This window comes from Motacilla alba, chromosome Z (genome assembly GCF_015832195.1).
Source record: "Motacilla alba alba isolate MOTALB_02 chromosome Z, Motacilla_alba_V1.0_pri, whole genome shotgun sequence".
In the NCBI taxonomy this organism is placed as follows: Eukaryota; Metazoa; Chordata; class Aves; order Passeriformes; family Motacillidae; genus Motacilla; species Motacilla alba.
The window spans coordinates 62638031-62664759 of record NC_052046.1 but is presented as its reverse complement, the minus strand read 5'-3'; the positions used below and the strand labels follow the sequence as shown (position 1 = coordinate 62664759).

The window sequence follows — 26729 nt, the reverse complement described above, 5'->3', positions numbered from 1 at the left end:
GGAAAACCAAAATTTTGTTTTCTATTTTAATTACTTCACATCTATAATGCTATTTTCTGCTGAGAAAGACGTGTCTCCTGTCATTCTGTTCTTCCACTCAAAATCCTGAGAGAACTCTGTCCATATTTAAAAAGTCTTCAATGCATAAAGGAAGAGTATTCATTTGACAGCAACACTCAAGAACTAATTTCCTGCTGTAAAAGATTTCAAATTAGTCTGGAGGAAGTTGCAAGCACTGTTGCAAACAAAAAAGATATTTACACTACACACATGGATATTTACTCCCATTCAATCAAAAATCAATCTTTTGAGGCATAGGAAAACTTTTTGAAACTTTGAAGAAGTAGGTTTTGAAACTCAAACTACTATCAGGCTACAGAAGTATGAGGGAATATATTGTACAGGCTTTCTTCAAGTTAACTTGTAAGAGTAATTGATACAAAATTGATTTCTAAATCCAACTGTGTAATTTTTAAAACGAAGAACCCTTTGCATGACAATGCACATTGAAGCACTGCACAGAGATGCCTACATAGCAGTAGTTAAGATGACATGTTCATGGTATACCAGATACTACAGGTAATGTCACGTGGAGCTGTTCACTTAAGGGCATTTTACCATATCTTTGCATTCATGTGAAGCGTAACAGCTTGTTAAATTCAAGGTAAGCACTACAGTGACACAGTTAAATTGTTTCTGGAGTTCACTGTGTCTGAAACCCTCAGAAGTCTTTTCAATTTTACTATGCACAAGAACTAGCTATGGAATTCTTCTAAGCATACTGCAAGTGCCCTATACACTGTCTCTTAAGAGTATCCATGAGCAAGTCAACTGAAATTTTAAGAGGACTGTCTGAAAATATGAGCTGTAACTCTTGATACTTACTTAGTAAGATGCCGACATAATACCTCTTTACAAATTGGCTGTTCAGCCAAAGTCAGCCAAAATTCACATGCCTCCAGAGCCACATTTTCATCTTGGTCCTGGGTCCTTTGGAGCATGTACTACACAATATAAAAATAAATTACTTGTATAAAATAGAACATTTATGTTAGAACTTTTTCATTAGCAGCTCAAAGAGCACCTCAGCAATGTGCTTTATCCTCATTATGGTCAACAACATGCTTTATCCTGGTTATGGTCAACACACCCGAAAAAGTGACAGCTTCAATGTGTAAACTGGAGCAGTTTCAGCACTAGTACTAGATTTTTAACATACACACTTAGGGTCAAGCAATGCCTGGCTGTGATCCCAGGCATTTTGGGATAATTGATTTAATAAAGAATAAACAACTGCCATATGCACTGCCTGTCAAACACAATGTTGATTTGCAATTAGATCAGAATGATGTTTTGCAATCTCAGTCTTAAAGGGAAACAAAGAGCTAGCAAGTGCAAGAGCAACACACCTGTTCTGATGAATGCTTTTTATTTATTATTTCTTCAATATCAAACAGGGGAATCTGCAGAATATCTAGGAAATGAGACTCACCTCTACTATACTAATCATATGAGGAAGGAGGCGATCCATTCGAACTTCCAGCAACATTACAAGAGCACGGCAAACATTTTTGCGTACTTCAGGCTCCTCATCACCAGCCAGTGCAAAAAGATTCTGTTGGAAGGTAGTAACAGATGAAAAACATCAATTCATCATGTTCAATTTGCATTAGAATTGACATTACTGGCTAACTAAAGGAGATACATGTACTTGCCCAATGCACACTTTGGAATACTATTTTAGTTTTAAAGACATATGGGTTAGCAAATAAACTCTTCAGTCTCTCAGTGAGAGACTTTATACATAAATATGACACTGTGTATTAACACTGGCACAAGAATAGTACTTCTGGATTATATTTGGTCCTAATAAAAATTGTGTCAGTACATAAGAGGAGCAAATAAAATACTCTAGAGAACCCAGAACCTTCTCATCCAAGTTCAGTAAAACTGTTTAGACAGACAGGCCCAGTGACATGCACTTCTCAGGACAGGCAAGGGACAGACTGCTGCCATTACTTTTGCACCTTTACACAACAATAGCGTTCTCTACTTAGGAAAAGAAAACATCTTTTGAAATACACCTACTTATTTTGCTTACAGTGTGGTTAGCTCTGAGCACAAGCATACAGAGTGAACTTCAATCCATGGGGGCTTAAGCTAAGAATGGGCAATAAGAAATGGAGAGTTTAGGGGTAGAGGTGGTTGTAAAACATAGTTCAAACGTCTTGATAAATCAGATAGGTAATTTGACTTAAACCTCCAACCAAGAATACACACCCACCTCAATAAAAGAATCTATGTGCAACATAAGAGCTTGAGTTCTGCTGATGATAAATTGATTGACACATGCCACTGCATGAGACCTACAACAGAAACAGTTAAAATACATGTATTTCATGAGTTAAAAACATTTTTTAACATGTACTCAGGCATCAAAAGCATAAACCAAATATCTTCAAAGGCAAGAGGGAACAAATCTATTAATCTGTAGCATTACCAAGAAAAATTACTAAACTACATTTTAAGTACTGCCTTATACTCTGATATAATTAATAAATATTTTAAAAAATATTTAAAAATAAAGTATTCAGTAAATAGGCTAGGATGACTACAGCTGGCATATTTTTTCTGAACAGTATTTATGTTCTTCTTGAGCATTTTATGACTGTGATCTTCTCAGATAATAGTAATTCCATACAAGTCAATATGGCAGTATTTTAGCTTGACCTTCTTTGTTGTTAAGTATGCAACTGTCTTTGCAATATGTTTACAATTTACTGAAACCAGAATGCGTTCACAGTATAGATGTAGCTTAGAACAAAAACACACTTGTAGTTGGATACATACTAAAACTCTTGTGGAAGAAACACTCTAAGAAACAAAGCACTGTTCTTCTATTCCATTTCATGCAAAGCTATTACTTACTGAAAATGTCTTTTTCATTCTCAGACACAAAAGACAAATTCTCAAGGCAGAGGCATAAGGCAAAACTACCTGTAGAACCCTTTGAAGATTCATTACAGTATTTTTACTACTGTAACTTCAAATTTCTATTCTGTTTAGACATTTCTTAGAAGATTGTGTAGTAAAACATTGTTCAAAAATTGTCTTTTGATAGATTTAAAGTATTGCATTGACATTACTAGTCCTTTTCGTACCTCGGCACTATGTACTGAAACTAGGCTGGGGGTGGGCAGGTAGCCTTTAAACTTGACACTGATTTAAGTATCAAAGCCATGAACATAGGAACGCAGGAAAAATAGGAAAAGACTGTGTGGTAAGGAAAAAAGCATGTTTTTCTGCCTCTCTTCCACCTCCAGAGAATTATTAAGTTTATCTTTCCACAAAACCAAGTTCACACTTCGTTTCATAATGTTCTTAGTGAGCATCTTTTATAGATGACTTCCTAAATTGTATCAGAATCCTATCATTAGTCTTGGTCTTCACTACCTACTACTCTTGGCAATAATGAATTGCCACCTTAAAGCTGTCAAATATAATTTTCAAAGAGAAGATAAAACACATTTCACGGAATCACAAAAAATCATAGAATGGTTGAGGTTGGAAAGCAGCTCTGAAAGTCATCTGGTCGACGCCTGTGCTCAAGCAGGGCCACCTACAGCCAGTTGCCCCGGACCGTGTCCAGCTGGCTACTGAGTATCTCCAAGGATGGAGACTCCATTACTTCTCTGGGTAACCTTTGCCAGTGATTGGTCATCCTCCCAGTAAAAAAGCTGTTTTCTGATATTCAGAAGGAACATCCTGAGTTTCTGTTTGTGGCCACTGCCTATGGTTCTTTCACTGGGCACCAATGGAAAGAGCCTGTGCCTTATTTTTTCTCACTCTCTTCAAGTATTTACATAGGTTGGTGAGTCCCAACTCTCTTGGCCTTTCCTGACAGGCCCTTTGCTGGAGTCTTTCCAGTATATCCACATGTCTCTTGCACAGAACAGTCCAGAACTGGACACAGTACTTCAGGTGTGATCTCACCTGGAAAATGAAGGTAAGGATGACCTCCCTTAAACCAGCTGGCAATACTCAAGCCCAGGATACCACTAGCCTTCTTTGTGGCAGGGGCACTCTGTTGGCTCAATTCAGGGTAAAAGCTACTGTTGTTTGTAACGAATACTAGCAGTAACAATTTAATTCTGGAATTTTTCTTTTACACTGTTACTTTGGAGAGATTAATACAGTTCTACAGTGAAGGGATGATGAATCTATTTAATCTGATTCAGTGGAAGTTCAGTTAAATGCAGAATTTTTTCTTCTGTCAGAGCTCAGAAACTTTTGTCAGCAACAGAATTTTCACTCTTCCATTGCTGAAGCCATTACAAAAGGAATGTAAAATTGTTATTTCCAATCAGAATAATAAGTTCTAAGCACAGCACGGAATTTTTTGTAATAATATACAAAAACTTAAAAGAAGCTATTTGATTTTCAGAATAATTTACTGATTGTATGAAGAGGTGAGATTCTTGTATTAACTAGGAAGATAAACTTCATAGTTTAAGTTTAGTTTATACAAAGATAAAATGAAAATTACTGATGCATGGAATCTCTGTGGGTCTCTGCAGGATCATTTTAAAAAGCTAAGCAGGTTTTAAACAGATCTACTAAACAGCAGCCTTGCTGCTAACGTAAATGGAATTTTAAAAGGTAACTGTTAGTACAACTCATAAACCTACCGTATTTTTGGGCTGCTGTGCTTGAAGAACTGCAAGAACTTAGGTATCATGATATTGAGTGGCCGGTCCAACACATCACTATCTAAAATTTCAGCGGAATCTTCACATATCTTCTGAAGAGCGCCAAAAGCGCCCTGTTTAAAAATGAATAAACAAGTAAGTATCTTCTTTTGCATTCTTAAGAAAACAAAATTTAAGACTTCATATAGAATGGGTAATTCCATCACAACACAGTAAATGTAGCTAGTTAATAGTGTAAATGCAGATAACTAATTAATTATTAAACTGAAATATTCTTAAAGGCATTTCATTTAAACCAGCATCTGAGCATCTGTCAGCTCTCAAGCTGGGAGAGTCAGCAACGACTAAGTAATAATTTTAGTTTGATTTGATGCTCATCTATCCAAATATATTTCAAAGAACACTTAAAAGCTAATTTGAGAAGTAGAATGAGCAGAAATATCCAAATTAATATATAATTGTATTTCCTTTCATAATTCACTACAGGACAAAAGAGAGATATGGTAAATTTGAGTTTCATTTTCAAATGTGTTTTTTTTTTTCCCCAGAGAGAAAAAAGTACAAAACCCGACACAAAAATGTTGCATCTTGGATCATTAGTTGTCTCTGAAGTTCACTTTATACTACATGTTTCACACGTTCATGGAGATGTTATTAAGTTACTCAAATGGTGTGATCACAATCTTAATTATTTCAAATCAGACATAGCTTTATATTTTTTCTGTTAGTTTAAAACTGTTATTTACTTATTTCCCTTCATACAGACTAAGCAAAACAGTTCATTTCACCTTGATATAGCAATTGATCATCTTCCAGGTAACTTAACCAAGAAAAATGAACAGTACTTCTATGTAAGACAAAATTCAACATCAGCTTAATGATGCTAATGGTGCCTAAAAGATTAGGTATCACAGAGCAGTAATTTCAGGAGACTTCTGAGCTGAGATATGATGATTATCCATCTGCAATCCTATTCCACTTTTATGAAAAGAAAATTATTTTGTTTAAGTGAACAGGAAGAACATGGACCACATGTAGAAGAAAAAGTGTCAAATCAGAGCCACCGTTCTGCAAGGAGAACGCATGGGCATGTGTAAATACATACAGACTTACACACAATACATATACATAGTGTCCCCAAATAGAGGAAAAAAAAAAAGAAATTTAGATTATCCTCTTCTATTTTCTATAAATCGCCTCACCTCACAGGTATTGTAATCTTCAGAATCCAACAGGCTGCAAAGTTTTGGCAAGAGTTCAGGCCAATTCTGTAACTCCCCCTTTGAGGCAATGGTTGTTATCAGAATGCCTAAAAGAAGAATGAAGAAAATGAGATCTCACATGCATTCACTTCTTTCATATAAAATTTTCGTATTTTTCTCCTCTCAAATATCTAAAGAGCTCTAAGAAAGTTATGGTTTTGTTAAGGATTGGCATGCATAAAAAGAAGAAGTACATTTAATTGCAAATGTTATTTGAAGGGCTTTGAACAGCAAAGGTGAGTTGCTCCTTCCTGCTGCCATGAAGGGCTCAAGTGCAAGAAATCAAGCACGGAGTAACTTCACTTAAGGAAATTATAATTTATAACATTTATATATCTGTATAATTTATAACACAGCAGGGCAGCTTTGGCTCTAAATTTACTAAACACTGTACAAATCTGGACCTTTAATAAATACAGAGTATCCACCTCAAGGCACTTCCTTTTTTACTATGATACAAAAGCATGAATGTGGGAATCTGTCATTCAATAAACTTATAACCTAGTGATAAATTACATGCTTACAACTTTACTGTGTTTATGCAAAACATTAAGGACACATTTTAAGGCCAAGATACCTGCTAAGAGTTAAAACACTATGGTAGGTCATCCAGTTAGGAGCTGTAAGAGCCAGCAAACAGACAGGTCAGCCCAAAGAATCACTAATTCTGTTTCCAGCACATATTGAAATCGTGGGAAAAACTAATTAGGTGACAGGGACAGAGAGAGCTACTTATAGACTAGGACTGAATTTGTATGAGTCTATTTTGCTTCAATGTAAAATGCAACAGCTAGCACAATCCTTTTTGCTACTGGCAGTTACTTCTAATAAGTATAAACACACACAGAAGAATTCAACACTACCACAACTAGTAATCTCCCAAGCAAAAAGTGATGGAAAAAATTTCCTAAGCTTTTTTCTTGAGCTACTCACAATATATAATTTTTCTTTGGAATAAAATGGTAAAATTCTGGTTAAATACAAAAGAATAAAGAACAACATTACAGAGCAAAAGATATCCTGGACAGGACACATAGTAACTAATAAAAATTTTGCATTATTCCTTTGATGCAATATGCTGGATCTTTTCAAGGTCCTAGAACTGGTTTCAGAGGATGAAATGGTCTGGCACACAATTCAGACCATACATGCCATTATAAACTTTCTGTACAGATGGTGCTTTGCCTCTGTAACTCCTGAAGCTGATTTCTGAACTCCTTAACTTTTAAAAGCTGAACTTCATAACAAAATTCCCCCTTAATGGGCAATCACTAGCTTTCAACCTCCTTCTGCAGTGAAACTCTCCAGTTCCTCCACTACTTTCAAATACTTTAAATGTTTTCCCTCCTTGCTTTCAATTGGGAGTTATACTAAGGTCCTGCCCAGACTAGAGTCCCCAGAAAGTTTTAAGAACAGTTGCAGACACTTTCTGCAAGAGATGTATTTATATCCTGGTAGATTTGTGGGTCCTCAACAAAGGCAGCTTGAATCTGTATTTCAAAATTAGCACATGGGGTTTTAAAACCTATAGGACTGGTTAACAGCACAGAGAAGATACACGGTGTTACTCATTTGGGGATTAGAATAAGAACAAGCTAAGTAAGGATAAAACAATGTGCAGTTATCATTTGGTCTCAAGGCATGTGCTCATTCTCCTCTGCAAGGTGACTTCTGAAGATGGGATTAACCAGCTTGCCTCCATCTGGGCCAAAAGGTACCTTCTGTCTGATTAGCACTAGATGCTAGAGACCACAAAGGAGAATGAATACTGCATTAAATCTTCTCTGATGCCATTTTGATGTTCTTGCTCTCAGAATTCCTGAGATATTATTTGCAATTAACTCATTAAATTGATAGTGCTTGAACTGCAAAAATAAGTACTCAGTAGAAAGAGCAGCTCTAATCTCCACCTGCCAACTCATGCTAAGAAGGCTGCCTAGATAGGCAGTAACCTCTTTACACTTCACTAGTACCAAGAATCCAGCGGGTATCAGACCAAGTTCAGACAGCTACAATGATCCAGCAATTCAAACAGAAAGGTGCCAAACACATGTGAAACAGCAACACTTACGCAAGCATGCAGCTCATCAGCTGCTACTCATCTTCAGAGTTCATATATGCCTAACAATCCATGCAAAGATCACTTAAAGCTGCACAATAACTAAGCTACTAATCCACAAGCATCTCCTATGAGGAAAAATTAAAGAGTGACTGCTTGAAATCAACAACCTCTAACTCCCTCAAAAAAATACCTGACAGACCATCATTAAACAACCCAAAGACAGCAAACCAAATGGAGCTGGAACACGTTCCTTAGCTAGTTCCATTGTATTCCACTGAGAACTCATATGAACGAAGAAGTAAGCATGACTTCTACAACCTGAAATTCAAAGAGTACCTGCCACTCAAAGACTTATTTCTAGTCTCATTAGGAATATTGGTCATTAATAGAATTCACAGTAAAGCAGCTTCACAACTGGCAAGACAGCAGGAAATGACTCAAAGAAATGAGTAATTTTCTTTAGTCTTTAGTCCGTAACCTGAATGCCTAGAGAAGGAATCTGATAGAAAAAGCAAATTATTCTAAATAGTAACTGGTAGACTATTTTGTAAGAGGAGTCATCTGAGAAAAGCTGAATTTCTTTCTGAACTGACACCCATACACATTTTCAGGATTCAAATACATATTTTATGTTTTTCTAGTTTTTGAGCAGGCCAGGAAAATGACTACAACATTGGAGGAAATCATATTATCAAAGAACAGACAGAAATGCAACTTTACCTTGAACTAAGTAAAAAAAAAAAACAAATATATGTATTTTATGAAAGATGTATATCAAGACATGGTATTTACGAGATCAAAAATTCATGTAACAAATAAAACTTCTCATTGGAACTAGATCATCTTTAAGGTCTCTTCTGAGACAATTTCAAGATTTTATGATACTATGAAGTTCAGTACACCACTCCTACCTACTGTTTTCTGACAGAAGCTCTTTATGTGAATGCCCTATGCATGGTATGATGATCCCCTGAGGGAATGTACATATGTGTGCATATAGGGGGTGGGGTGTAGAAAATCAGCTAACAGAACGATTTCATTGATGCAATCAGAGCACTGCAATAGTTCTTAAGTCAGGCCTTTACCATGTTCCTGTTTTTAGGTATAAAGGCTGGCAGCAAGCTCAATTTAGAAAGATTCAAATCTTACATTTCAAGAAATATGAACTGAATTGCAACATCACTTCTAATATAACAGAAATCTAAAGTATGACATCTTTATGTTCACAATAAAGAAAAATTTCATTGAAACATGGTGAGGTTGTGACAATTATGAGAAACAAAAAATTTTACTAATTTAGTAACTCTTTATGTCCCTACAAAAGCTTTCACCCATATCAGAAACATTTTCAGTATGCAGAGGACAGCATTAAGAACAAACTTACCTACAGTAGCTCTAATTAAGGGGGAGGAATCACCAATGTTGTTCAGACATTCACTTTTAATGAAGTCAGTTACCCCATTTGGAAAGTTGTGAAAATGTGCTTTTACATTATTCTTCAAGATAAGACCACTCAAGGAACGTGTTGGCTCATCTGCAACAGAAAGTAATTACAGTAAATCTTCAGTCAGCTCACAGAAATAAAACAGATTTCCAGAAAATGCCACAAGATCAAAGCTTATATATAGATATTAATCTTCATTTCCTTATCTCTCCTTCCAGCTACACCCATCAATTCACCTAGCAAACCTTTTCAGGTTCAGAGTACACAAATTAATCACCAACCACCTAAAGTTCAACAACGGTAAGTGCCAGATTCTGCAGCTGGGGATGGAACAACCTTGGATGTGCAGACAGACTGGGGGATGAGATGCTGGAAAGCAGTACCACGGAAAGGGACATGGAGGTTGGCAAGTTGAACATGGTCAGCAGTTGAACATGGCCAGCAGCGCCCTGGCAGCCAGGAGGGCCACCCGTGTCCTGGGGGCATCAGGCACAGCATGGCCAGCCGGGCAAGGAAGGGGATTGTCCTGCTCTGCTCTGCACTGGGGCGGCCTCACCTCGAGTGCTGGGGGCACAATATCTGGGTGCCACAATATCCTAATGTAAGGCTAGAGAGTGTCCAAAGGAGCACCATGAGATGGTGAAGGGCCTTGAGGGGAAGGTGTATGAGGAGCAGCTGAGGTCACCTGGTCTGTTCAGTCTGGAGGACACTGACGGGAGACCTCACTGCAGTCTACATCTTCTTCTTGTGAGGGCAAGAGGAGGGACAGGCACCGATCTCTTCTCTGTGGTGACCAGAGACAGGACCCAAAGGAATGGTCTGAATTTGTGTGAAGGGAGATTTAGGCTGGATATTAGGGAAAGGTTCTTCACCCAAAGTGTAGCTGGGCACTGGAACAGGCTCCCCAGGGAAGTGCTCACAGCACTGAGCTTGACAGAGCTCAAGAAGCGTTTGGACAATGCTCTCAGGCACACAGTGAGATTCTTGCAGTGACCTGGGCAGGGCCAGGAGCTGGACTTGGTGATCCTTGTTGGTCCCTTCCCACTCAACATATTGTGTGATTCTGCGATACATGATTTCTGTTTATACAAAGTTAGAATATTGGATTACAAACTTTACATTTTAAGAGAAAGATTTTTATAGACATTTAAACAAGGAACAGATCTGAAGTCATGCGATACAAAAAACTCTATTAAAGATGTTTGTCAGTCAAAGACATTCAGACATTCTGATTATAATGACAGGCTTGCTGCAATACTCTTACTGTAAGGAACTAGTGACAAACCCAGTTTCACCACAGGAGGATACGGAAATGATGTAGTGACTCTGCAGTAAAACCTCTACCCCTATTCCCACAAAAATATAGTGTTCAATTTTTCTAAAAAGTAAGGGACTTCAACCCCTTTAGATATGCAAAATGCTGATCTATTAAATTAATAATTAGAGAAAGCAGGAAAAAAAATCTTTAGACAATGTTAGCAGGAAAGTGTTACACAGTGTGAGCTAAAAAATAAATGCAACCAGAATTGATCTGAATTGAGTAAGAATTTAAGTTCAGACAACAGTTTGAGTTCTGTTCACTGAGCTTACTGTAAGTTACTGGGCCTAGTAGAGGAATGGAAAAAGAAGAGTCTAGATTTTTCATTTCTAGTGGAGTAGATTCATGTTTCACTCTTAACCAAGGGCATGAGTAGTAACATCTGACATATGCTGAAAGTGAAAGATCTGAATGTTCTATATAGAAGGGGTTAGTTTAGAGTATAAACAAATTTAAGTTTAGTTTACAGCAACCCTAATAGCACTGGAAGCTAATTTTAATCAGCATTTTAGCCACTTGTTGAATTTTTTTCTATGAAGCCCTGATTTGGGCAAAATAAGGAATTCCTTTGTGCCAAGAATTAGTCTACACATGGATCTATTCCAGCCCTTCAAAACTATTATTAACCTAAAGAAATAAGCAAAATAAGAGATACAACTTTCAAATATAAAGTACTTTCAAACTAAAGCTACTGCATCACAACACCAAGACTCTCACAACATTACAATGTCTGACTGACAGCTGACTGACAGACATTGGACACTTTATACCAGTTAGAAGAGAAACAGAGCTTTTCAGAAGACAGGGGATTGTTTGACTGATCAGAAATTAAAATTCATTTTAATCAACTGATTTTAAGTGCCAAAACCAGAGTGCCTTCATAGATTTTTTTAATCTTGTCTCTTATGTACATATTTCAGTTATAAAGAAGCATTAGTTAGAATGTTCTGGAACTACAAAGGTATTGATATAGAAACAAACACGTCCTTTAGAATTCAGCAACATTATAAACCAGGAAGCCATCCAATGAATATATATTTGAGACAATTCTACAACTTTACCTACACTTGTCGTGGTTTGAGAGGAAGTGAGTTTTTGGGAGGTGGTAGTGGTCAAACCAATAGGTGCTCAGATGTGAATATTGGCACCTGGTTTGGCCATTGAGGATATGGATACGCCTCTGAGAACACAGGGGTTAAAAGTGAGGAACTCCCAGGAGAACGCTCTCTTGGTTCCGGTGGATGGAGAGGTCAGACCTCCCCTGCCCGGCTGCGGGCTGGGCGGGGGAGGGGAAGCCACGAGGCCAAGGGAGGTGGGCCGGAGCCTTGGGCAGAGACGGGAGGCGATGGCTTGGACAAGAGTGAGTTCCCCACAGAGATGGAAGGGTGGAAGAACTCGGAGAGGCACTGGGCAGCCCCCCCTTTTCTCAGGAGGGAGAGGGAGAGAGAAAGAGGTGCCAGTGCTACCTTGAAATTCGATAGCACTGGCCTGGCCGAGAAGGAGAAGTGGGGGGGCAGTGGGAAGAGTGCCCAGCGGAGCCAGCGTGGGAGTTCGGGACGAGCAGAGACTGTGATTTTAACCCTTCTGTGGGATGATGAAAACCTTGCAAATGCTGATCCTCCGGGAGTTGAAGGAGGAGAGAGACGGAAATAAAGTAAGAGGAAATATGCAAGTGTGATGAAAGCTGTGAAGGTTGAAGAACGACTGAGAGAAGTTGAAGAAAATCCTAGGTGGAGGAGATGATGGAATGGCTTTTGGCTGGACTTTTCTTGTATGGCCATGGACAGAACCTTTCCTGTAATACAGAGACTGCATTTTAGGGGGAGGCAGTGGCTTGGTGCCAAAGGAGTGATGTGAGCGGAGACGACGGGTGAGGAGGTGATGGTGCTCTCGAGACCCCTCGGCCCCAGGGGGTGAAATATTGGGGGGGACTAGTGTCCCAAAAAGGTGAGAGACTGTCATTTTCTCCTGGAACTGGGCGAAGCATCCTTGAAAAGGGAAACCCGAAAAGCAGCTCTGGTCCATGTGCAGTGGTGAGAGCACTGGACATGGAAGGAAGAAGTCACGAAGGTGGTGCTGAGTGACGTGGAAACACAACTGGACTCGGCTGTGTTTCCAGGGGAAACCTGTGGCGCAAGGGGGACTCTTCTCTCCTTGATGAAATGAGGGGTGATTGTCGGAAGGGTGGAGATGGACTGAGTTGATTATTTGAAGGGTGATGGACTGGGTAAAAAATCTAAGGTTTTGTGTTATTCTGTGGGAAATTGAGTGGGGGGAGGAGAAATGTTTGAAAGGTTTCCATTCTGCTCTGTGTGTTAATTTTATTGTAGTTATATGATAATAAAGTTTTTTTTCCCTTTATTCACAAGTGGAGGCCTGCTTTGCTCTGTCTCTGATCGCATCTCACAGCAGACACCGGGGAGGGTATGTTTTCATGGGGGCACTGGCATTGGGCCAGCGCGAAACCATGACAACACTATATGATTTAAATACCAACTTCTAAACAACATAAAAAATAAAACTCACTTCACTTGCACAGCACTACATTTGCCAGCACCTCTTCTGGGAGAAGGAGGGGAAAAGAGGGCTTACGATTTTAAATAAAAAACTAAAGATTATATCCATGGACAAACTTCTCTCAACCTCACAACTTAGCTGTGAGCCATCACAAGTATTACTATAGTTACTTGGCAAGTCAAATCAAGTAAATTTGAGATACTCTCCAAATTAAAAGTAAAATCTTCACATCAATTCTCGCACCAGTGAAGTATGTTGAACTCTGATTGCTTCACATAACTGTCACCCATTGGTAGGTACACACACCTTTAAGAAATTCATTCATTCATAAATTGTTATGATGATTTAAAATTGTGCCTGGGGAGAAAAGGAGCCAAGAGTCCTCCTTTAATTTCCACATTTTAAAACTTTTGCAAACCACAAAAAAGCCATTATCATTAGCAGCCATAGACACCAAATACAATAGTTACTGTAACTCCTTATCATCCAGCACTATCTTCTTGGCGTGAAAGAAATCAGTGAGAACCAAAGTCTGATTAGAATACAGTAGGCTAGTTACTATTAGAATAAACTCTAGAATGAAAATATTAAACTGCATTATGGAAAAAACATTAATACATTAGAATGCCTGGCTACAGCTACAAAAGGGACAAAGCAACAGCTTCATTTTAATCAAACAGAGATACACACATTATTAAGTTACTTTTGTCAAAACCAGACCGATTCACCAAAACCAGGTGAAACTTCAGGACCATTTTTTTTTCCTCACAAACTATTCTATGGTATGCAGAAGTATGAAATGTCTTTAAGCTATTCTTTTAGCCAAGAGAACATAAAAATTATTCTTCATAAAAAGTGATTATCTGCAACAAAGATTCCATGGGATTCACAATGGAAGTGGCATCTCTGACAAATGAAAAAGAAGTAAAAAAATGAGAAAAAGAAGAAAAATTAAAAAAAAAACAAAACCAATTATCAAAGGTTTGAGAGGTGACAAGCAGAAATCACAAAGGACTTTGTGCTAAACAAACACCAACCGCTTGAGACAGAGAAGCAGCCCAGAATCTGGTGTCCAAGCATTAAAATAAATAAAGATATAACACTGCATCTTAAAGTCTTAGTTTAGGGAAAAAAAATCCGATATGACAGGACAAGGTTATTTATGGAACCCAGGCTGTTCAAAAATTTAATAGCTACACTGTCAGAAGATAGTAATACAGGTCTGGAATTCTTGCCGTAACACCAAAATTACAGGCAGATGGCTTAAGAGCTGAGTAAGACACCCTCTCGGTCTTCATAGATTTTGTGATTAGTTCTGTCAGCCATATGCTTCTGCCATCAAAAAAGCTCACAGTCTTGTCTCCTTTTGTCTCAGTCAACTTAGGAGTATAGAGTTAACAAGAATACATAGTAGAAGAAAAAGAAGGAATGTGAAGCAGACCTCTGGCATTTAGTATCATCTTTGGTGCCAAATCAGTTCATCAGTTGAAGATGCCTCTCTCACACTGCCTCACTTTAAAATAAAATCACACAACAATTATCATTTGTTTCTCAGTAAATTTTCAATTCTGTTTTAAGATTCTCATACTAGCTCCAAATTTTAGTGACAGACAGAGCAAATGGATGCATAGCCACATTACACAAATTATTTGAGGGTTACTGCAGTGCTTTTAAGAACAAAAGCGTGTCCTCAAACAGCCACATTTCCTCCACCGAGGGTTTGTATGACAAAGGTTGCATATGTGGAAACAACAAGCTTTTTGTAGCCCACCTGCAAGCCCAGGCAAGCACATGCTTCACCATACCTTTTAGAATCATAGAATGATTTGGGTTGGAAGATACCTTAAAAAGGTTATCTTATCCAACATCCTCACCATGGGCAAGAACATCTTCAATTAAATCAGGCTGCTCATGGCCCCATCCAATCTCACTTGGAATGTTTAAAGGGATGAGGCACTCACTACTTTCTAGGCAAGCTGTTCCAGTGTTCTACCAACCCGCACGGTAAAAAACTTCTGTACCTGTAATCTAAACCATCCTTTCTTAAAATCGTTACATCTTACCCTATCACAATAGACCTGGCTTAGAAGTTTGTCCCTGTACTCCCTATAGGCCTTCTTCCAGGTATTGAAAAGCTGCAATAACATCTCCTCAAAGCCTTACTTTTTCCATGCTGGATCACACCAGCTCTCTCAGCCTTTCCTTATTGCACAGGTGTCCCAACCCCCTGATGGTCTTTGTGGTCCTCCTCTAGACCGGTTTCATGTCTTTCCTGTGCTGTGCCCCTACTTCCACTGTCTGTGCATTTCCTTCTTGCCCTTTAGTTTGATAAGCAGGTCAAACATAACTTGCTAGGATTGCTAAAAGAACTGAGTGACTGGGATGAGAACATTTGTCCATTCACAAGCTGTGATACAATGATTTATGAGCATGGCTATTACTTTGCTGTGATATCTTGTGATATTGGCAACATTAGATGTGAGGGTGAGACTTTTTCTAAGGCAGAACTGCCTGTCTGTCAATCTTCATCTTAAAGCTGTAAAGTCTTTTTCAGAAATAAGCTGTCATTTTAACTCTCAATATGGATTTACTATGTACATATACAAAATGTATATTGACAATGACTAGCGTCACTGTTGCACATGAGAATTTCTGATGTATTAATAAGACTGACTTAAAAGAGATAAAACCAAAAAAATTAGAATCCTACAAGAACTGTGTAATATGGGAAGCAGAAAATGAACAAGAACTGTGTAACATGGGAAATAGAAAATGAACAATTTGGTTTGTCCTAGTGTATAAGAATACAGCACAAAAACAGCTTCACAAGCTCCCTGGCATAAAAAAAAATCCTGCTTTTTTTTTGGTACTGCACTATACCTTAAGTGTAATACTTCTAACATAAATGAATATGGTTACTATCATGTCAGGAGTGGAGTGATGGTATTTCAAAACATTCAGTGTATGTCAACACATAAATGACCTTGAAATGTAGTGACTAGACTGAAGTTAATCAGTGCTCTCCATTGACTTATGTGAGTCATGGAAAATAATTTAACTCAATTGCCTGAGCTTAGGAATGTCTGTAATAGACCAAAACAGAGTTGGAAATGTTCTGCTGATACTGAGTTTTGCATATTTATTGAATAATAAGTTATGCTTCTCAAGATGCTGGTGTAAATAAAATTGAACTCTGGACAATATGGGAGAAGTATTGAACTGCTTACCAAAAATAAACTTGTTGGTTATTACATTTGAGTCTATGTGGCAAGGTTTTGGTAGCAGACTGGGACCTGCAGAGGTGACTTCTCTGAGAAGCTCCAAGAAGTGTCTCCAGGTTCAACAGAACAAGTGCCAAATGGCTCCAAGATGGACCTGGCTGCTGGCCAAGGCCAAGCGCACCAGCGATGGTGGGAAAACAACAGAGAAGGAGGTGGCCACCTCTTCACTTTCAAGAAAGGACTTGAGGAAATGGCATGAATCTGAGTCAGGCATGGTTTAGGTTGGATATCAGGAAAAGGATTTTCACCAACAGGGTGGCTAGCACTTCAAGAAGCATTTGGGTAACAGTTTCAAGCACACTGTGTGATTCTTGGGGTGTCCTGTGCAGGGCTAGCTAGACTCAATGATCCTAATAGGTCCATTCCAATTCAGCATATTCTATGATTCTCTGATCTAAGAAAGGAAAAAAAAATACTATGCAAGAACAACTGTAGCCAGAGTAGAGAGAAGTATGAGTATATGTAAGAGAAACAGCCCTGCAGACATTAAGATAACTGAAGGAGAGGAGGGAGATGTAGCCAGTGGAGGTTCATGCTGGAGGAGATATTCACCTGCAGCCAATGCAGCATCCCACACCAGAGCAGATGGATGCCTGAAGGAGGCTGCGACCCTATGAGAAGTCTGCACTGGAGCAGTCTGCTCCTGAAGGACTGCACTCCATGAAAGGGATCCACACTGGAGCAGTTTGACAAGAACTGCAACCTGTTGAAAGGACTCATGTTGTGAAAGCTTGTGGTAGATTTTCTTCTGCAGGAGGGAACCTCTCACTGGCACAGGGGGTAAGTACAAGGAGTGCTCCCTCTGAGGAGGAACGAGTGGCGAGAGAGAACATGTGGTGAACTAACAACAGACCCCATTTCCTGTCCCCCTGCATCACGGGGGGGAGAGGAGGTAGAGAAAAGTGGGAGTAAAGTTAGGCCCTGGTGGACAGGAGGCGCTTTTAAGATTTAGCTTTTAGTTTTTGTCAAATCCTAATCTGATTTAATTTGCCATAGAGAAAACTGTTGCCCCAAGCCTGTGACAGTAATCACCAAATGATCTCTCCCAGCCTCTATCTCAATCCAGGGACTTCTGTTATATTCTCTCTCCCATGTCCAGATGAGAAGGGGAAATACAGAGCAGCTTTGGCAGGGATCTGGCATTCAACCTGGTCAACCCACTACAATTAGTTTTGGAAGGTTTTGTATTCTAACTAATAATTACCCCATGTCAATCAAAATGCCAAATTCTGTATATCTCTACAGACTTGCAAAACAAAAAAAAAGGTTGAAGAACTAATCTTCTGGTTTCACTTCTACTTTCAGCTTCTCTATCAATAATCTCCACAACCTGGCTGTCCCAGCACTTTTCCTCACTCATGAAGTCTCGTGTTGTCTCAGCAGCTAAACCAGTCCCAGAATTCTATCAAGAGCAGAATAATAATTAATAAGAAATTGGGATTTAGCATGATGAGAACATGATTCACTGCAGGGTCCCAAACTATACAACAAAAGCAAGACGATGCTGTAGTTTAGGAACATTTCAAAAGTAATGATATGTCTCAGGCATTTACGTTTTGAGGGTGAGAAGGAAGATGACAACATGGACTTTTGTGCTTAGTCAAGTGCACAGGAAAAGGAAACTATGACATTCCCAATGGAACTTGCTTAGACAGTACCTGGCAGTGAATGAATACAGATTTAGAGTCATTAAACTATCTGAAGAAATTGCCTTGTCAGATAAGTAGAGGTTTTGGCAGCCTCTGAATATATCAAAGGTGAATCTTTAAAATATGTGATAATCTGTTATTTGAATAGCTGTTGGTACACAAGGATTACTTGAATGAGTAAACTAAGACTGTTATCGAAAAGAGTAATTCAGAATGCTATTCAAACTGCTGAGTATTGGGAAACACAAAATACAGGATACAACATTGGTGTTGTACAGGGTGCTGCACAGTGGAAATTTTGATTAGTTTTCCTTCTGTCTATATCCTCTAGGTATAGCTTAACAGAAAGTTGTGTGGTAGCGCGCAAATGTAAATGTTCTGAGGCCAGACTGCTTTCTCTTATACCATTACCAGCCAGTAAAGCTTCTTCTTCTAATGAAAGGTCTAAATGAAAGGAAAACCTTCTCCTGTTTATTTCCTAAGTCTGTACTTGGTGTGCTTCCTTTTTTTTTTTTTTTTATTCCCTTCATTCTGGCTGACTTTTCTGAACCGTATCATCAGACATTTAATTAGTAATATTAGGTTACTCTATGGTAAACATCAGAACATAGGTTTGGCACAACTGGACAAGTTCTTCCTAAGCAGCTGCGTATCTAGCTAAATTAGGAAAATAAAGAGCACAGGCCTGCTTTTAATTCAATACACTTTCATACATTTAATATTTTATTACTGTTATGATTTTAGGATCTTAGATTTTTTTAAAATTTTGCTACACAAGAGTTCTCATCAGGAAGGTTAAGAGTACCAGTGAAAATGAGACTTATCTGAGATGCTTTGCTGGGTGACCATGCTGCTCTTCTGAGCAATTGTAAATTCATCTTCAGTCTCTAGTTTTCAGTTTTCACCTATGACTTCAGCAGTGTTCTTTCTTTATAGGGGAATGAACATGTGGAAATCTGGGAGCTCTTATCATTTTGCAATGTTCAAAGCTCCTGAGACTTACAGCTTACCAGTCAGAATTTTCTCTGATCAGTAGTATATCTACTGATTCAGAGAAAAACATCCACCACTCGAAGTTATGTGAATGCTTTTTTCCTGGAGATATCAAACTAAAAATTTGTCCTGTTGAATCTACACTTGCTTAAACTGCCAGCGTGTGACATTTTTGATGAAGCAGACAACTGCTACAGGGCAAAGCAGCTATCAACCCCCTACACAGTCTGAGGGCAGACTGCAGTCATTGTTACCTGGGATTGAGTGCTCCCTTAGCAGATTTGCAGATGACAAAGCTGAGCAGTGCAGCTGAACAGCAAAAAACAGAAGGAAGGGATGCTATCCAGAGGGACCTGGACATGCCTGAGAAATGAGTCCATGAGAATCTCATGAGGTTCAAAAAGTTCAAGGGGAGGTGCTGCCCCTAGGTCAGGGCAATCCTGGATATGAGTACAGACTGGGAGAAGAAACCAGTGAGAGCAGCCTGGGTAGGACTGAAAAAGGACTTTCATCCAGAGGATGAAAAGCTGGACATGAGCCAACAATTTGTGCTTACTGCCCATAAAGCCTACTGCATCCTGGGCTGCATCTAAAGCAATGTGGCCAGCAGGGTAAGGGAGGGGATTCTGCCCCTCTACTCTGCTAGTGAGTCCCCCCCTTCAGTGCTGCATCCAGCTCTGTTGTCTCCAGCACAGGAAGGACAATAACCTGTTGGAGCAAGTCCAGAGGAGAGCCACAAAGATGATCAGAGGGCTGGAACACCTCTCTTGTGAAGACAGCATGAGGGGTTGTAAAGCTTGGAGAAGAGAACAATTTGGGGAGATCTCAATTACTGCCTCTCAGCAGGGAGAGCGACTTTTTTCACTGACAGATAGTGGTAAGACAAGGGAGAAGATTTTTAAACTAAAAGAGGAGAGATTTAGATTGGATGTTAGAAAGAAATTCTTTACTCAGCGGCTGGTGAGGCAGAAGAACAGGTTGCCCAGAGAAGTAGTGGATGCCTCATGCCTGAAATTTTTAAAGGCTTAGATAGGGCCCTGAGTAATCTGATATAGTGGGTGGCATCCCTGCCCATGGCAGGGGAGTTGGAAGTCTTCATTACTGTCCCTTTCAACAAAACTACTGTATCATTCTTTGATGATTATGTAGCTCTGTCATGGCACAGTTGCTCCTGAATGCCCCTTGAAAGCAAAAGGCCTGAGCTTCATGGGAATTCTAAAGAATGTGTATTATGTCAGTACAGAAGAAGAAAGGAGTTTGAAGTGTTTTGCAAAAGCTGTAGTAATGCTTATCCTATTACTGGTATTAGCATGAAACTGTGGAGTCAAGATGTGCCTTTTCTATGGACAGTAAAGATACTCAATTCTGGAGCTGGTAAAACATACTGTGGATACTATTATTTTTAGTATTAAAAGTATTTTGGTTTTTTTCTTCTAGGTTCCACTCTTGTGACATTAAAGGAAAGATGGTTAGCTTGTACATGAACAGTGGTAATGGGCACTCCTTTACTAAAACAGATTTGGCATTATAAAAATGGTTCACTATCCAATTGCATCTGGCCCAGCACTGCAATGTAATATACATGCTGAAAAGCTTTATCATCCCAATGCCTCACAGTAAGTATGCTTTCTGAAAATCTAGAAAGAGGCAGTAATATTGCTTCCAAGGAGCCTAAATCAGACACCAGCATACAGCCTTCCAAATAGGAGGCACCTCTGAACTGCACTGAATTTGATTGCATTGAATCAAATACTGCCTGGTGAACAGAATCCCTTTAGAAACACCAGCAACACTTTTGCTCTCTGTAGGAAAACACCCCATAGGAATGCTTGATACTGGCATTTAAGTACACTTAGATTCGATGTAAAAAAAGAACCAAACATTACTGAGTATGAGAGTTTCCTTTTTAAAACAGCATACAAAGAAATACTCATTGCAGCTGGTAAAGAAACATTAAAGAAAGGCTTGAAACAGCTGATTAAATACCTCCAACTTACACCTGAAGATTCATTTTAAGGCAAAAACAGATCTTATCCAAAACTACTTTAACTTCAGAAAGTAACACAGCAATTCTTTCCTTGTATGGTCTTCAGTAACAAGGAAATAAGTAACAATGGAGATTTCATATTTTTGATTCTGGATGTTCAAAGTAAGATGCTCCAGGAAAGTGTTCCTGAAGCATTGAATCATACAACAAATCCACAATCAAATTCAGTTTCTTTCAAAACTTGAAATAAATAATCTGTTAGGAGAAGACTTTACTTAAACCTGCACTACAGAATCCATAAAGAAGCACGGAAAGGAATAATTATTGAGCACATTGGGGAAAGCTATGGAATTTTTACTAACCATACAAAATTAATTATCTGATAACAGATATACTAAGTAAGTCTGCCAATGAGACTAAACTGGGAGGAGCCGCTGACTTCTTCAAAGGCGGAAAGGTCCTGCAGAGAGACCTCAATAAACTGGAGGGCTCAACAATCACCAACTGTACGAAGTTCTAGTGTGTGCTGGATTCTGCAGCTGGGGATGGAGCAACCTTGGATGTGCAGACAGACTGGGGGATGAGATGCTGGAAAGCAGTACCACGGAAAGGGACATGGAGGTCCTAGTCGATGGCAAGTTGAACATGGTCAGCAGTTGAACATGGCCAGCAGCGCCCTGGCAGCCAGGAGGGCCACCCGTGTCCTGGGGGCATCAGGCACTGCATGGCCAGCCGGGCAAGGAAGGGGATTGTCCTGCTCTGCTCTGCACTGGGGCGGCCTCACCTCGAGTGCTGGGGGCACAATATCTGGGTGCCACAATATCCTAATGTAAGGCTAGAGAGTGTCCAAAGGAGCACCATGAGATGGTGAAGGGCCTTGAGGGGAAGGTGTATGAGGAGCAGCTGAGGTCACCTGGTCTGTTCAGTCTGGAGGACACTGACGGGAGACCTCACTGCAGTCTACATCTTCTTCTTGTGAGGGCAAGAGGAGGGACAGGCACTGATCTCTTCTCTGTGGTGACCAGAGACAGGACCCAAAGGAATGGTCTGAATTTGTGTCAGGGGAGATTTAGGCTGGATATTAGGGAAAGGTTCTTCACCCAAAGTGTAGCTGGGCACTGGAACAGGCTCCCCAGGGAAGTGCTCACAGCACTGAGCTTGACAGAGCTCAAGAAGCGTTTGGACAATGCTCTCAGGCACATAGTTTGATACTTTTGGGGGCATTCTGTGCAGAGCCAGGAGTTGCACTCGTGACTTTGTGAATGAGTCCCTTCCCACTCATGATATTCCATGATTCTACTCTTTCCCTTAAGATATTTAGGCAACTCAACTATTAGATTTATGCACTCATTAGCAGAAGTTAGTCTTTTCGTAATTCTTTATGTATTGGAACTTCAGAGAAGAAAATGCTTTGCTGTTGTTAAGTAGGACACTGTATAGGGTATGCAGCATCTTAAACTGTAAAGACAGATTAATCTGACTTGATTTCTGAATGGTAATGCATTCAGTTTCACTGCTTGACAATTACTTTTGTATATTTAATAGTGATATGTAGGGTGACTGAACTGGAGGGAAGTGGTAGGGGAGGGGAGCTTCTGTTTTAATTTAACAATTAAAACTCCTGAATCACTTTCCTGGATTAATCCTTCTCATCAAAGAGATGTTCTTGAAACGAGTAACTGGCAAATTGACATGTAATCTCACATCACGGTCTTTTTCTTGCTCAGCCTCAATTATCTTTCAACACCAACATGCCTGGAAAGATCCTAATGGAATGGATTCATGAAAACAGCTCTCTGTATCAAATTTAAATTTCAAGACTCATCAGAAAACATTCACATCAAACCCACATGACCATTTTAGATTTCAGTATTATCTGATAAAAAGCTGTTTTGAATTACATGTGCAAAACTAGATTAATTATTAGTGTCATGATTACCAGAACATAAATTACTATATGTGAAAAGCTCTGTTGAAACAAAAACTTGGAGAGGGAGGGAGGGGAGAGAGTAGGGTGGAGACAGGACCTGTCTCCACGGTAATGTTTCAGAACAAAGTAAATATTCTGAATGACTAGATCATCACATGAACAAGACCAAGAACTGCAGAGGTCATGTTCTTCTATCTTCAACTGGTTTATAAAAATCTGAAGTATTTTCAAAATAAGCTCAAAAGACCATCCTAAAAAGCCAGTGACAAAAACAGTACTAAAGCAGTATTCTCAGTTTCAGCTTGTTCACCTTCAGAGTAAAAGATCATTTTAAGGACTCTGATCTTTGACTGCAATAGCCTTACACCACTGACTGTGGGCAATCCACACAGATAACACTCTGCAGAGAATAAATAGTAGAGTTCCCATGTTCGGATGGGGTGAAAAGTCAGTCACTAAAGCACCTTCACAAGATCACAGTTGTGTAACTGCAACAGAATAGACAAGTGTAGTTTTACAAGCCAGCAGAAATTATCAGGACCATTATGCATTTCTCTCTATATTTTCCTATTAGCATAAGTACCTGCTGAGAGCCCAGCAGACAAGGGGGGGAGGTAAATGCAGAACTTCACAGAAATAATGCAAAACTAACCATGTCCCATTAAATAACAATGGATATCATCTTTTCATAGTTTAGTGCAAGCCACAACCATCTCCCATTCACAAAGTTCAGGATGCTGTCTGAAATAAAAGTGAGGTGTAATTCTGGACTGAAACGAAGCAGAAAACACCAGGAAATTGATGTAGTTGTCCTGCAACAGGACAGTGCAAATTAAGAATGGTCCTACTTCTTTCTGTCTATTTTAGAGTAGAAGGAGAAAGAAGTATCTTACAAACCTGGATTTACAAAAGGCAAAAACAAAGCGAGTTTTCATATAGGCAACTTTGGAAATTTTATCATTGCGGTCAACAAGGTCTGAAACAAACTCAAACTACTTCTGCTTGCAGCGTGAATTGTCCATATGATGACATCTAGAGGTTCTGACCTGCCTCAGGGTTCATATATCTTGGAGAACTGCCTCAATACACCTTAGGCAGAGACTAGAATGGGCCTCAGCAAGACAGTAAAGAGGTTGAAATTAGGAAAATACATTCTCATACTTTCCTTCAAAGAAACATACCTGGACTAAGGATACAATAATGCAATCAAGGAAAGGAGGATATAGATGCATGACTTGGATCAAAGGGAACCTGCACTTAAATGAAAAAACAGAACAACAAGCAGAACTGATGCTTCCATGTAGCACTGGAATGTTTCAGTCAAACACACAAAAACCAGAAAACTATCTGAGAGGCAGAAGCAACATGCACATAACACTCCAGAAAACAAATTATTAACAGAATACAGAAGACTAGAGGATTCTGAGCTCCGTTCAAGGGACACTAGAACAACAAAACCACAAACCCAACACTAAGGACAGGGTAGTGTCAATACATTATCTGTGAGGTTTTTTACCTTCCAGTTCAAGAAGGAACAATCACACTAACAGTGCCTACAAGTAATATCTTCATTTACAGATAAATTAGCAAAACAACTCTTTTTACATTCAGACTACTTTTCAGTTAATCTGGACTCCATCTTACCTATCTAAGGAAGATCTCTAAGCACCATACTTCATGGGAACTACACTCTAGAGACCTGTACCTTAAATTTTAATGGCTTGGGATCTTATTTTATTTCGTTAGCCTGCCTACTGTCTAACTGAATGCTGTTTCCCCTAACAAGTTTTATATATAAAATATATATATTCAACAGTATTTTCAACACTGAGGTACATTTAGAATCCCAACTCTATCTTTAGAAATGCACACTGATTTTAAAATAATCAAAACAAACAAACAAACCCTCAGCAAAAACTAAAAAGCCCCTAACAAACAAAAAAAAAACAAATAAAAACCCCCAAAACAATCAAGAAAAAAACCCCATCAACCAATCCCAAAAAAACAAAAAGAAAGAAATTAAGTACTTAAACCTTGGGCTACATGCTGTAGCAGTGAAGTAGACCACGCATTTTCACTGATGAAATGGCAGCAGGGCATTCCTGCTTCCAGGAAGATCCAAGCTTAACAAGCTTTGACAGGGCCCAGAAAAATTTAAAAACAAAACCAAGAAACCCCCTATTTACATGTAGGATTATCACAACAGGTCTTAAACCAGTAAGTCATTAGCATTCAGAAACAGAAGCCTGATGGAACTAAGACTAGAGGAAAAGAAGGCAACAGTTTTTTTGAACTGAATAGTAACGGTGCTAAAACAAAGCAAATTACCCACACATCAGGTTTACTTTAATATCTTAAAGGCAGGGCTCAGTGAAAGCCAGTTTTGTAAATGAAGGGTTGTAGAAGTTTTCTTGCAAAGTTAATTGTCCACAGGGGGGTAAGACTCAGGTCAAAGACAAAGCGGTGTAATCTTCACTGCAGTAGAATGATACTATTTAACACACATTTTAACTAACCAAAAGACAGAATTCCCCCATTCAGGAGCTGTCACCTAAATGTATCCTTCAGCACCATTTGCTCAGCAGAAGTTTCAACAGTAGCAAAAACTGAATCAAAGCTCAGTTCCATCTGCTACCAAGGTTTTTCTAGTGGCCTATGAAAACACCTTAATTTTTTTATAGAAAAAGCTGTCAAATATGTTAAAAGCCTATTTTCATTGCTCCTTCTGCTGGAATAGTATGGACACAATAAAAACATAAGCTTCTAACAGTATGAATATCCATGCTTTGGTCTGTGGCACGGCTGCAGAGACAGACAGCCAACAGAATCCGCTTCAGGAGGGAAGAAACCAGAATGCTTTCTCAGTCGTACTGAAGTCAAGCATCTACTGGGATGAGTCCGTCCAAGTATTGTAGCTGCTGACCAGCAGTTCTAACAGTTTCATTACCTTATCTGAGAATGAGGGAAGGTGAAGGGCTGTTGGTTGGATTCAAAGCAAATCCAATCAACAGTCGCCTGCCATTCTTCATTAGTTTGACCTAAGCAAGGTGACAGAATTTGAATACTTAGAATTTAGCAAACACTATGAAAACTACCAACCAGACTTGATTATGGTACCTTCAAATCTTGCAAATTTCCAGAAATAGAGATACAGAAGTAAAAAATAGTTGCTTTGGTCAAAAGGTTATGACCCTAAAAATATCATGATGCAGGACAAGAGCATCATCAAAGTAACGTATGTTATTCAACAGTCTCACAATATACCTGATGGATTTGTGAGAGATATCAGTACAATCTGATCCAAATCACTGCTCCCTGGAAGTTAACTTGCTGCTTCTTTCCAGCTTGCTTGGCCCCTCAACCTGCCACAACCTGCTGTTTTCCCCTCAGATAAAACAGCTTTACACAACCATTTTGTAACAGCTAGCATCTCCTACTCTTTATCAAATTCTACAAAGGTCAATGTGATTAAGCATAAGGAAGGGAAAAGATGACTATTGAATAACCAAAATAGTTCTGCTAGGAAGGTAGATCTTGACACACCACTAAACACCAAATATCTATGACAATCTAGAAC

General features: G+C 39.1%; 1 protein-coding gene across 3 annotated transcripts in view; it reads right to left on the bottom strand.

The window, feature by feature from the left end:
- TNPO1 (transportin 1) overlaps window positions 1-26729 on the bottom strand; it is a 71226-nt gene that overhangs the window by 23485 nt on the left and 21012 nt on the right. For 2 of the 3 annotated variants that reach the window (XM_038123708.1, XM_038123709.1), the window contains 6 exons: window positions 9418-9567; window positions 5912-6018; window positions 4689-4822; window positions 2285-2366; window positions 1493-1615; window positions 886-1004 (listed from right to left, as the gene is read on the bottom strand). In XM_038123708.1, coding sequence (XP_037979636.1) covers window positions 886-1004; window positions 1493-1615; window positions 2285-2366; window positions 4689-4822; window positions 5912-6018; window positions 9418-9567 — 715 coding nt within the window. Of the gene's footprint in view, window positions 1-885; window positions 1005-1492; window positions 1616-2284; window positions 2367-4684; window positions 4823-5911; window positions 6019-9417; window positions 9568-26729 lie in introns of those variants that run through there. The other variant, XM_038123710.1, reaches the window with a different exon arrangement.